This window comes from Cheilinus undulatus, linkage group 17 (assembly GCF_018320785.1).
Source record: "Cheilinus undulatus linkage group 17, ASM1832078v1, whole genome shotgun sequence".
Lineage (NCBI taxonomy): Eukaryota > Metazoa > Chordata > Actinopteri > Labriformes > Labridae > Cheilinus > Cheilinus undulatus.
In genome coordinates, this window is record NC_054881.1 from 19,205,093 (window position 1) to 19,218,953 (window position 13,861).

The 13,861-nt window shown below is 43.8% G+C and overlaps 1 protein-coding gene across 1 annotated transcript in view; it reads right to left on the reverse strand.

Annotated features, from left to right (window-relative positions):
• The window catches only part of LOC121525691 (atrial natriuretic peptide receptor 2), a 133,026-nt gene that overhangs the window by 36,328 nt on the left and 82,837 nt on the right, over window positions 1-13,861 (reverse strand). Inside the window, exon 15 of the mRNA XM_041811800.1 lies at window positions 6,757-6,925. Within this exon, the coding sequence (XP_041667734.1) occupies window positions 6,757-6,925 (169 nt within the window). The remainder of the gene's footprint in view (window positions 1-6,756; window positions 6,926-13,861) is intronic.

The following is a 13,861-nucleotide window of genomic DNA, read 5'->3' on the forward strand; positions in this document are numbered from 1 at the left end:
GAAAGAGCCTTATGTACCTCAGCCTGAATTTTTCGCTGGTGAGATTGGGTCAGCCAGTAGTTTTTTGTTAAGATGCACTTTAGTTTTTGACCAGCAGCCTAGCAGCTATCCCTCAGATAGAGCCAAGATAGCTTATGTCATTAATCTCCTGCGTGGTAAGGCCTCACGTTGGGCCACTAGTTTATGGGAGAAGAAGTCCCCTTTGTTAGCCTCGTTTTCTGTATTCTCCGCTGAGTTAATTCGTGTTTTTGACCACCCCCTGCAGGGACAGGAAGCAGCCAAGAGATTATTTTCCCTTTCTCAGGGTTCCCAGTCAGCCGCTGAATTCTCTGTCGATTTTCGTATTTTAGCCTCTGAGAGTGGATGGAGGGAGACAGAGCTCAAAGGCATATTTTTGAGGAGTTTATCCGAGGAGCTTAAGGATGAATTAGCCTCTCGGGATGAGCCAGATTCACTAGAGTCCTTGATTTCTCTAACCATTAGGATAGACAACAGGTTGAGGGAGAGACAGCGAGAGAAGCAACAGTCCAAACCCCGTCCAGTGGCTCCCTCTGTAGTCCAAACCCCTTCACTCATTCCTATCACTCCCAAGACTAATGTTTCTCCACCCAGCTCCCCTCTATCTGAACCCATGCAGTTAGGTAGAACCAGACTCAGTCCCGGAGAACGCCAGAGAAGGTTAAATCTTAGACTGTGCATTTACTGTGGTCAATCAGGTCATTTTCTAGCCTCCTGCCCTTCTACGCCAAAAGACCAGGCTCACTAGTGACAGAGGGCGCACTAGTGAGCCACACCTCTACCACTCCTAGCTCTCCCCCTCGTATCACCGTTCCCTCATGCCTTCTCTGGGGCAGGAACTCGCTCCCTCTTCAGGTTCTCATAGACTCCGGCGCTGATGACAACTTTATTCAAGACGAATTGACCAAACAGCTTCAAATTCCTCTCGAGCCTCTAGATTCTCCCAAGACTGTTACTGCCTTAGATGGCAGAGTTCTCGCGAGAGTTACTCATCGTACCGCCCCCCTCACTCTCATAATTTCGGGTAATCACCGCGAGGATATTTCCTTTTTTGTTATCCCTTCTCCCCACTCTCCCATAGTGCTCGGTCTCCCCTGGTTACAGATGCACAATCCTCAAATTAACTGGAAGTCGGCTTCCATCACTAATTGGAGCGTCCATTGTCATTCGCATTGTCTCCGTTCAGCTAATCCGTTCTCTTCTCGCCCTAGAGTCGCTCCCTGTCAGCCTGATCTTACTGGTGTCCCTGCTGAATACCATGATTTGGCGTCCATTTTCAGCAAGGAGCTGGCCATATCTCTTCCCCCGCATCGACCATATGATTGCGCTATAGACTTGCTCCCTGGCGCCCCCCTGCCCAGTAGTCGGCTCGACAATCTCTCACGCCCCGAGAAGGAAGCCATGGAGACATATATTCAAGACTCCTTGGCTTCCGGGTTGATTCGGCCCTCTTCCTCGCCTTTAGGAGCAGGTTTCTTCTTTGTTAAAAAGAAGAATGCTTCCCTTAGGCCCTGTATTGATTTTCGGGGTCTTAATGACATCACCGTTAAGAATAAATACTCTCTTCCTCTCACTGACCCCTCGTTCGAGCCCCTGTGCTCCGCGCAGATTTTCACTAAGCTTGACCTTCGCAATGCTTACCATCTCATCCGTATTAAAGAGGGAGATGAATGGAAGACGGCTTTTAACACGCCTCTCGGACACTTTGAGTATTTGGTAATGCCCTTCGGTTTAACTAACGCCCCAGCCGTCTTCCAGGCGCTTATTAATGATGTGCTTCGCGACATGCTTAACAGATTCGTGTTTGTTTATCTGGATGACATTCTTATTTTCTCCCGCACCCTGCTAGAGCATCAACAGCACGTCCGGTTAGTTTTGCAGAGGCTTTTGGAGAACAAACTTTATGTGAAACCTGAGAAGTGCGAGTTCCACGCCCCCTTGGTCAACTTTTTAGGTTATGTTATTGCTCAAGGCCAACTTCAGCCAGACCCTGCCAAGATCCAAGCGGTGAGTGAGTGGCCCTCTCCCTCCTCCCGCAAAGAGTTACAGAGGTTTTTAGGGTTCGCCAACTTCTATCGCAGGTTTATTAGGGACTACAGTAAGGTGGCAGTTCCCCTCACCCGTCTTACCTCAGTTAGCGCCCCCTTTAGGTGGAGTCAGGAGGCTGAGGAGGCCTTCTCCAAACTGAAGACTCTCTTTACTTCTGCTCCGGTGCTCAAGCATCCCAACCCGTCTCTCCAGTTTGTTGTGGAGGTGGACGCCTCCGACAAGGGGGTGGGGGCCGTTCTCTCTCAGAGGAACCCAGAGACTCAGAGACTGCATCCCTGTGCCTTTTTCTCCTGTCGTTTGTCACCAGCGGAGAGAAACTATGATGTGGGTAACCGAGAGTTGCTGGCTGTTGTGTGGGCCCTGCAAGAGTGGAGGCACTGGTTGGAGGGCACCAGCCACCCCTTTTTAATTTGGACTGATCACAAGAATTTGGCTTACCTGAGATCAGCCCGGCGGTTAAACCCACGGCAGGCTCGCTGGGCCCTTTTCCTGAGCCGATTTAATTTCACATTGTCCTACAGACCTGGTTCCAGAAATCTCAAGCCAGATGCGCTCTCCCGGAGGGATTCTGGTTCTGGAGACACTGAGGAACCCGACCTCATCCTGCCACCTACCTGTGTTGTTGGAGCAGCCATCTGGGAGATCCAATCCATCGTCCGTCAGGCCCAGGAACAACAACCTGACCCTGGAACTGGACCTCCAGATCGCCTGTTTGTTCCAGATTCTGCTAGATCTCCAGTGCTTCAGTGGGCTCACTCCTCCAGGCTTACTTGCCATCCTGGCTTCCACAGGACCCTCCAGTTTCTCCAGCGGAGTTTTTGGTGGCCTGGTATGACACGTGACACCCGTCAGTTCGTGGCAGCCTGCTCTGTCTGCGCCAGGGGTAAATCCTCCAATCGTCCCCCTGCTGGTTTGTTGCGCCCTCTCCCTACTCCCCAACGCCCCTGGTCACATATAGCTCTGGATTTTGTCACCGGCCTTCCTCCATCAGAAGGTAACACTGTCATTCTTACCATCGTGGACAGATTTTCCAAGTGTGTGCATTATGTACCCTTACCCAAACTCCCCTCAGCCCTCGAGACCGCTCAGCTTCTAGTGTTACATGTCTTCAGATTACATGGACTCCCTTGTGACATTGTGTCAGACCGTGGACCCCAGTTTACTTCTCAAGTTTGGAAGGAGTTTTGCAGAGAGTTGGGCGCAACAGCCAGTCTGTCCTCTGGTTATCACCCCCAGACCAACGGCCAGACGGAGCGGGCGAACCAGGGTTTGGAGACCGCTCTGCGCTGCGTCGCTGCGCACCACCCCGTCTCCTGGAGCACACACCTCCCCTGGGTGGAATATGCGCATAACTCCCTCACCTCCTCGGCCACAGGTATGTCCCCCTTCATGTGTTGCTTCGGCTTTCAACCTCCCCTGTTTCCTGAGCAGGAGCAATCTGTGGCCGTCCCTTCGGTGCAGCAACATCTCCGGAGGATGAGGGAGGTATGGAGGACTGCCAGGGCTGCGCTGACAAGCACGGCAGATAGGAACAAGAGGATGGCCGATATGCATCGCTCCCCCGCTCCGGCGTATCAGGTGGGGCAAAGAGTCTGGCTGTCATCCCGGGACCTTCCTCTGGAGGTGGAGTCACGTAAGCTCTCTCCTCGTTTTGTGGGCCCTTTCGAAGTGGTTAAAGTGATTAATCCGTCTGCAGTCACCCTCAGGCTTCCAGAGTCTATGAAGATACACCCCACTTTCCATGTGTCCCTATTGAAACCGGTGACTTCCAGTGACCTCAGCCCACCTGCCGTCACCCCTCCACCCCCCCAGATCATCGATGATCACCCAGCGTACACAGTCTCCAAGATTTTGGACGTTCGACCACGCGGACGCGGCTTCCAATACCTGGTAGATTGGGAGGGTTATGGACCGGAGGAGCGCTCCTGGATTTCGCGGGGTCTGATTCTGGATGACAGCCTTCTCCGCGATTTCTACGCGGCCAACCCGGGTAAGCCTGGTAGGACGCCAGGAGGCGTCCGTTAGGAGAGGGGTACTGTCATGGTTACTTTGAAACTTCATTTTATTGTTATGGACTTCCGGTTTCCGGGTTCCGGGAACCGGCCTTGTTGCTGGTAACTTGTCACTGCTTTCCCTGAGGTTCACCATCCCCCCACGGCGCTGCAGAGAGTTCTCACATCTGCGATTAATCACTCATCACTACTCACCTTCAAGAGACGCCTGGAAACTCTCTGCAGTGCCAGAGTTTCGCTCTTTACTCCCCGTGGTAAAGCTCCAGCGCTCGGCTCAGTATCTCTTGTGATTCTTTGATTTATTTCTGTACTTACCTGTGGATTCTCCTACTAACGTGCCTCTCCTCTTTTCCAGTGCCTCACTCTCCGCTCACCAGCAGCTCGGCTCCAGCACTCTCACCCACGAAGATTTCCCCTCACTCTCCGGACACTAGGATTCCCCCCCCCCCCTTTTTCCTGTGCACAATAAATCTCTTAAAACTGCTCCCGACTCCGCATCTGGGTTCATCCACCACGCACGCACACAACAGGAATTTGTTAATTTGTTTGAAAGACAGTCTCTGATATATCATGAATTGGTGGAAGTGGCTTGCCTCTTTGTTTCCTTAACACCTCTTACAATCTGTCTGATTTGAAAAGGATTTTTGTTATAAAGGGGTACAAAAATAACGTGTTACATTTTTTAAAGAAAAAGCCTCTCCAGGATGGAGAGCTGACCTTTTCCCATTGCTGAGTATTTATTATTAGAGTTCTATTTTGAGCTAGTCTTAGTTCAGTCTTCCTCATGAAGAAAAGAGTCACTGGACATTTTTGGTCAAACTTTTTGTAACGAAAATATCACTGCTCCAAAAACTGGTGGTAGCTGTATCCTTCGCTCTCATGGATTCATCATGAACCGGAACACAGAATATTTAAGGAGATTTTAAAACCAGAATTAAGGAACACTTGACGAGTATATGTGCATGTTTAACTGCTGATACTGCAAATTGCTGACTGATCCTTTGTTTGTTATGGTCAGGTGTTTGTCATATGTGTGGACCTTCTCCTGCTGTTGTCTTGGCCAGGACTCCCTGAGAAAATGACACTACATAATGCTTAATAATCATTCAAAGGATTCTTCACACTCTTACAGATGTTCCTCTCTGAATACTGCTGGTCAAATAAGGTTCAATAAAATATATGTTAAAAAAATATGTACTTTGTTAACTTTAGTAGAGTTTCTGCAGAAAGGACTGCTAAAACTGTCTTTCCTAATTATTGCAAAGCACTTTAAATTTGACTGTCTGTTTTAAACGGGCGATTAAGGACTGTATAAGCAGTTCATACAAATACTGTTGCTTGCCATAGCTCATGCATTTCCATGTTCGTGTGCTGTGGTGTCACACTGAATCAGCAGGGATGCTTTATACTGTAACTCTTTCTGACAGAGCCGTCATACTCGAGGGAAAACTTGCGAGCCTCCCTTCCTGCTCTGACATAAAGCTCAGACTCAAAATATGCATATGAATGATTCATGGGATCAGTGAAAACAACACCAGAAACACAGACTCACACATTCCCCTATCTTACACACGTACACACTGGCAGCAAAGAGCATTTCCTGTCCAGCACTTGCTGTACGGAATTACAAACAGCCTTTTATCTCAAATTGTCTTAGTGATTTCCAAAGCATGATTCCTTTATGCTGGTTGCCTTTTTGAATCTTTGAAGCCAATCAGCTCTCTGAGGGACAAGATGATTTACACATGTTGAGTTTGGCAGGTTGGACATTCACAGTCTGGGAAAGAAAAGACTGTTGATTCTGATTAGTCAAAATACCTTGGCTTTGAAAAGAGAAGAAAAGTTATAAAATATTAAATCAATCAAAACTGCTTTCAGACTAATCTAATATTATGCTAAAAGGTCCCAATACACCTATTAAAAGGGGATATGTTCATCATTTCCTCTGCTAATATCTAGCAACATAAAAATAATGGACTAGGGTCTGTATTTCAGCCAGACATATTTGGAACAAACGTTGCAGCGTGGAGCATTGCAAGTAAAATCCGCCTTGATGACACACAAGGAATCTGGCTAATCCATCAGCTTTTCAAGGTTAAATGGCAATATGACAACATTAAATAACTAGAAAAGCACTCAGAGAGCACAGACCTCTGCCATTAGCCCTCTGTCCCAATAGTGAAGAATCCTTTAAAAAATTCCTGGATCCGTCCCCATGTGCCCCCCACCACGGCATTCGCTGATTACTCCCTCCACGGTGGGGTGGAAACACAGTGAGGCAAAGTATTGGCTTCGCTATGGGTGCCAACAGATGCACCCATGGTATCACCGGACAACTAGAAGTCATGGCAGAGGTTGAATATTCCTCTATTCCTCCCAGCATTGTGAGTATTGTCGCTACAATTCACTGTCTTTCTCGCTGATACACTCCGACTCATCTCCTCAACCAGGCGTGCATCTTTCAAACTCTATAAACTCCAAAACTTTGAATAGAAACACACCAAAAAACTGCTGCTGGGATTGAAGTTACTCATGTCCACCCTTTTGAGTTATGTTGCTAACAAACGAACAAATGAACAGGCGAACAAACTAACAAACTAACAACGAGCAAACCCACCCGATCACATAACCTCCTTGGTGGAGGTAATGATGAAAAGTAATAAAGACTTAGACTCACTTGTTTAGTTTGGCCACGTAGATTTTTATATGTCCAAAGTCTGGCCTCTCAGCGGGGTCCTCGGCCCAGCAGCCCTGCATCAGGATGGTCAGCTCCTCTGAGTGACATCTGTTGTCTGTGGTTGGCCGAAAGTACGGCTTCTGACCGTTCCTGACCTTCTGAACGATCTCTATGGCAGAGAGGGCAGAGCAAAACCTATGAGAGGCTGAAGCATCCTTTGAATGTTGTGACTTTATTCTTTCTGCATATACAGCAGAGTAATGTGAGCAAAAAGGTGGGCAAACTATTAAAGCACCTTAAACAAACCTTGTTAATAATTTTTAGGGAGAAGATGTAAAATTAGGTCCTTCAGTTATTTTGTCCTTCTTCGCTCATCAGAATCCAACCTGATGGCAGATGTGGTGGATATCAAAAACGACAGTGCAAAGAAAGTCTTCTCTCTTCTTTCTTATGGTCTGAATGGCTATTTTGACCCAATTGAGACATCACTTTTTAAATGTGGACAGCTTATAGCCAATTTAGACAAACAACTTACATTTGTAACTAATCAAAACATTCATTGCAGCAGCACAACATGTTTGTGCTCCACTTCATCCCACCTTGCAGATTTATTTTACATGCAGCGTCCCAGGTGTGAGGCAACATGACATTCTCTTTCTTACCAACCCACCACATGGCCATCATAGACCAAACAGCATTGCCATCTTCAACAGACCCAGGATTAGTAAGAGGGCAGGTGGAAGCAGAGCTGGCTTACTTTATTGTCTGTCTCAGATGTAACGCCATAGTATTAATTTTGTTTACCCTTTTACATAAAGAGGTTATACCCATTTGCTTCACTGATATGATCAATTGGCATCTTTTAAACTATTTCTCTGAATCATTATGATACCAGAACAACTTGTTGTCACACAGAGACTTTCAACCTACTTTTTCCCCTTTACAGTATCAATTTAGATGCCGTTTAGGCACTGGCACTGTTTAAAAGTAATGAATTAGCACCTGCATCAGAAAAAAAACATTGCATTGTTAGTACTGTCTCTTTAAAGAATACAATAGAGATTCTGAGGACACTTCACTCAGTGACGGTTCAATAGTAAACCCCCAAACCTTGTTTTACAGGAATATTTATCACTTTATATTTCTGTCAATGTGCTACTCCTGCTGAATAAGAACTAGCAAACTCAGCATTGTCCATCAACTCCTGTAGCTTATCTCTCCTTACCGGTGTATTAATTGTATCATTTAAAGATCTGTATGAAACATTCTTTCCAAATGATTCCTCCCCATCCTCTCTGTTATCACAATCATGCACCATTAAAAGACCAATTAAAGTAATTAAAAGACTCTGCTGTGAAACACTGATTACGCTCTAAATTTAACACAATCAGACACTAGAGAACAGGTGGCAGCTGTCGCTGCTCTCAGCCTGTTAATGGGTAAGTATCAGGCAGTTCCACAATCAGCAGCCAGCGTGACTGTGAATAAAAGGCTAATAAAAGTAATCACACAGAGGAGGCACCCCCGAGATTTCACACATTCGCTTCAAGTCTTCAAGTGGAACTCTTGATCTTGAAGTTGGCATTAGAAATTAAGTTTATTCCTGCTGCCACTGTGGAGGAGCAGTGGTGGGGGTGAATGTCTCTGCCAGTGAAAAAAACTGGTCAAACCGCAACATGTGTGCAGGAAGCTGCAGAGCCAAAGTGTCAGTAGTGATTAGACTTAGAGAAGCCTGACTTCACTGAAGGAGATAAAAACAATGTGTGCAAGTTTCCAGAGAGAGAAAAAGCTTTTGCACCACAAAAACTTAGGAAGGCATTTCTTTGCACCTATTATGTCACAATGGCTTTAACCATATCATGAGCTACTGTTCTCAGAATTGTTTTTTATCAACAGACAGGACAGTGGATAACATCAGACATTTGATAGAGAGGGTGGGGGAATGGCATAGGGGGTAAGGAGCCACATTCACAGACTGCCCACTTTGAGCACCACAGCCCATGTGCACGTAAAGTAACTGCTAGGCCACTTGCACCCAATCAAGACTTATCCTTTGAAGCTTTTTTCACACATGCACATCTGAAAATTCCTAGAAAACTCCAGAGCAGCCAGCTGCAAAGGAGGGCAGAGGAAGCAGCAATGTGTTAACAGCATTCCAACAAAGCCAGAAAGCTTGAGGGTCCAACACTTGAGTGACAGTCCTTTTGCCTTTATATCAATGCAATTGGACTATTCATAGAATTAATTTACAAAAAAAGGGAAGAAGTTGGCCAGATTCCACATCTGGCAGATCAGGCAGATCCATCTCGCAAAGCTCTACTTTGAAATGATGTTGCTAGGTCTGACAACAGATCGGACCAATCAGAATCATTTCAAGAGAACAAGGCAGGGGCTTTGGGTGGGGTTTAGTTGTACTCGAAGCTGGAAGCAATGGCTGCTGCTGGTGTAGTGATTAGCTTAAATGTAGCTATAATATAGTGGCAGTTTTATAATACAGTTTTATTAAAACAAGGGTAAAGAAAAGCACTGAAAGCTTTTATGGTGTAAAAGATGTTTTAGCTTTTCTCCCACCCTGCTTTGGCATGCGTTTCAATTGTTTTACAGCTTAGTTATATTGCATTTTGGTAAAGCTATTAGCTTGGATGTAGCTTTAGTGAGAATTTTAATCAGATCTGAACAGCATCCTTATTGAAAGAGGGGCAAAGAACCACGCTGGGAGCTTTTCTTGGAAGAGATGTTTTTGCACTCCTCCCTACAAGCCTCGGCATAAGTTATATCCACCAAGCTTCCCTGTTTGTGAACTACAACAGCGCCTGCCTGTAGAGCTTATGTTACTTAACAGAGCTGCATACTACTTAACATGCATACTACCTCACTTTGTGTTGTCACTCTGATTGGCCGGTAATGACTGTGACTTTAACTGAGAAGTCTTTTCAGTCAAACATGCACCCCACAAGGTGCTGATTACATAACAGCTCACCAGCAATTTTTATTCATAGTCATTCATTAAATCATGACCAAATGAGGGATAAAAGCCGTTAAAAAGTGTGATCGCCAGCATGCTCTGTGTTGCTATGCATGAGTGACACGGAGCATGTGCATCTTAAACACAAGATATTACAGTAAATGCCATTACAGCTATAGGGTTGACCAATATTATCAGGATCAGTTTTACATACAAATAGTGATTGTTAGTAGTTCATGAGATCAACAACCATTATTTGGAACTGATACACATTCAAAGTGAAAAGTGTCAGTAATTTAAATGTTTTATTTACAAAATCTGATAGGATGTAAACCTGTCTTTAAAAGAAACTAGAGCATTTCATTAATTATTACTGAAAATGAATGTGGTTTTTACTTGTATGGTGTCTAGCCAAACAGATATCGGCCCCAATTATAAGCCAAGCCAATAATACACTATATGGACAAAAGTATTTAGCCACACCTGTTAATTATTGAATTAAGGTGTTTCAATCAGACCTGTTGCCACAGGTATATAAAATCAAGCACCCATGCAGTCTCTATTTCCATACTTTTTTATGATACAAAATGGGACGTTCTGAAGAGCTCAGTGACTTCAAGCATGGTGCTGTGATAGCCACCTTTGCAAGATCATCCCCTTATCTCTAACGAAGGCCAGTCTAAATGCTTTAGCATACAAAGATATTTTGAACAACACTATGCTTCCAACTTTGTGGCAACAGTTTGGGGAAGGCCCTTTTCTGTTCTAACATGACTGGGCCCCAGTGCACAGTTAAGGACTATAAAGACATGGTTTGAAGAGTTCAGTGTGGAAGGACTTGACTGGCCCGCAGAGAGCCCTGCCCTCAACTCCACTGAGCAACTTTAGGATCAACTGGAACTGAGATTGTGGGCCAGGCATTCTCCTCCAAGATCAGTGTTTGACCTCATAACAGAAACACCCCAATATCTTGTGTAAAGCCTTCCAAAAAGAGTGGAGGCTGTTATAGCTGCAAAAGGGGGGGAACTCCATAAACTTAAAGTACATGTATTTGAATACAGTATAATTAAAGTCCTTGTTGTTGTAATGGTCAGGCAGCCAAATAGTTTGTCCATAGGTCAACCTGCCTGCTGCATACAAAGTCCAACTTCTCTAGGAACTTTACAAGGGGGCTGGCAGGAAAGAAATCGAGATAAATTCATAGTAAAATATTTAGGTCTTTGCACTCACTACGGAAATCTCAGCAAATGTTCAAGAGTTCTGTGCATGTGAGAAATGGCTGTCACTCTATTTCTTGAAGTTAAACTAATCATGTTAACAGATGTACAAATTTGTTGAACTCAGCCATTATTCAGTATTTTCCTTATTTCAGTGTATCATTGTTTAAGTTATAATATCATAAGATATATAGCAATTACAGGTGTGTTGTGGACCCTTGTGCCAGGCCACACTGCCCACCTGAATATTGTTTGTGTGTTGTCAGACCTTATGCTTCCCTTTTCAGCCCCAGTGTTAGCAGGTTAGAGCAATCCACTGTTGGCCAAGTGTGATATATTTAAGCCTGTCTTAAACTACATTTACAAGCTGTACACAGAAAACTTTATCCCTTGATTCTATATCCTTAAAAAGTGATTCTAAGACCAAAATCACAGGCCTTCTTGTATTTCTGAGTAGAACATGCTCAACACAGCATGCTCAACATGCTTGTAAGAATATTTTTTTTCTCCATCAGTCTGAGTCAGAAAAATCAAAAGGATATCTTTCAAGGTTGAAGTCTCTTCACTAATGAATATTCTTGTGTAATCTATGACTGTTTGAGCTGCAGAGGAGGGATCCTACCAGAGAGGGGATATTTTGCTTTGAACGAACGTTAACTGTGGACGACACCCATTTAAATTCTCAGACTGAGACTTCTTAGGCTTTGGTTGACCTTTGGAATTAATTGACATAATCCATAGTAATGGGACTGTGGATGTAGTCCCCCATCACTTACAGTGAAAGAACTTCTGGAAGGGGATCTCTTTAAAGTCACAGAGTGGAGAATAATTAAAGCAGCCAATGTGCAAAAGGGCATGTAAGGATTATTTTAATTTCAAAAATGTGTGGCTGGTCTTCAGTGTTTCCTAAGTTAACACAATGAACCTCCTTAGCTGTCTACATAAACTCTCTGTATTTTGCTCATGATGGTTCAGCTGCATGTAATCTATGTCAGTGTCAATGCAGAAAGTTGTTCCCTTCAGTAGCCAGAGCATATGTTGTGTCTCCAATCTGTAACTTTATTCATAGTGACAGAGTTGTTTTGATATGTATGTAGAGTATCACATTTGTTTCTCTTTCTTTTCTTTCTATTTCTTTATTATTTTGGAAATGTTAATGATTTTTTAGTCTTCCTTAAAGAGGACAAGCACAATCTTTAAACGGGGTCTCTTTGGCATCTACATGAAACATAAATAGATCATGTCAGCAGGCAGTCATTACACTGGCTGTATTTTCAACAACAAATCCTTTTGGTAAAAGTTAGTCCACAGTTTCTTTTGTCACTGACAGCCATAAATCATCATTGAAAATGTCCAAAAACCTCAAAAAGGATCCTTGTAGAGACAAACAGAGATGGACACCAGAAACATTCATTATGTTGCTCTCTCCAAGGGCACCAGAGTCCACTGACAAAAACAGTAATTATACTTTGTAAAAAAGTAGAGTGGCATCTCTGAGTTCAGGTCTAGGTCAATTCTATAATGCTGTAAAACACTTGGAAAGACATTTATGGCCTGTCTGTGGGAAATACAAGGACTTTAAAGGGGGAATTGTATGGTGGCTTTACATAGAAGCCAGACCAACAGGTTGGTGACTGATGATTTAAGACAAGTAATGTCATGCTAACACTCACACCTATGGGCAATTTAGCCCCACCAATTACATAATGACCATGTTTTTATCCGCGGGAGGAAGCTGGAGAATCCTTAGGGAATACACACACGCACAAGGAGAACATGAACACTCCCTAAAGGAAGGCCCTGTAGATTCAAACCAGGGATTGGAGGGGAAAAGGAGCACTCACTGCTTGGCAGGAGAGCCCTGGACACATTTCTTTCTTTTATAATATCCCACCAGTGTGAGGTATGTTTTCTGTTGTTGTCCCAGTCAAGCCAAATACAGATCAAAGCTTGATATTGAAAATTAACGGAGAGTGGCGATCTCACAGCTGCACCAAGGAAGATCCATAGCACAAAACAAGCTCATAGTAGTCACTGATATTATTGCAGAACTGGAAGTTTAAACCTTAACAGATGATCATAAAGGGTTTTTTTAGGGTATTGTTAATCTTTGGAGAGTCAGATTTTTAAAAGTCTGTTTAAATTGATGGTTGTTGTTATTTCTTCAAAATTTTAAGGTTTTATGTCATGGACATTTCCAAAAAATAGAATAAATAAATGAATAAAAGGAAATTTGTCAACAAAATTGTGACTGACAGTGTGTTTATCTTATGTTTGCATATTGTTGGGTACAATGAAGGGTAGGGGGCTAACTGGATTATAACTTTGCACTGTAATCGTTAAGCTTCAATTGTCTCAATTTCATGGTCAGATTAAGCCTAAAAGTAATTGATACTAAAACTATTGATACAATAAACTACCACTTTAACTACTAATACATAAAAAAACAATCTGTGCAAAGATCAAAAGAGAGATCAGAAGCTGCTGCATGCAACCCCGAGTCTCACTGGCAGTAATTTAAGCCTTTTTTGTCTTGAACAAGTATCTACATTCAAGGACAGCTAAAAAATTCACTCTTAAACGTTGTTCTTCAACTCTAACTCCATCCTCCCTTCTCAAATTCCTAATTGGACTGCAAACAAAGAAACGCACAGAAAAGGAAATCTTGACTGGAACCCCATTAATGCTAACTGCTGGTCAGACAGGAAGCCACAAATAGCTGGCAGTTGCTCCTTGAGAACTTCTCAGACTGGTGCAATCAAAAACCTGCATTTGCACCTCTTAGTGACTGAGGCCTCAAAATCTTGCAAATTTAGCAATGGTGTAAAAATCCTCAAACCTATTGCTTCTGTGCATTGGCTTTTGACAACTTAGAACCATACCCTTCTCTCATTCTTCAATTTTGTTGACTTAGAGATTCAAT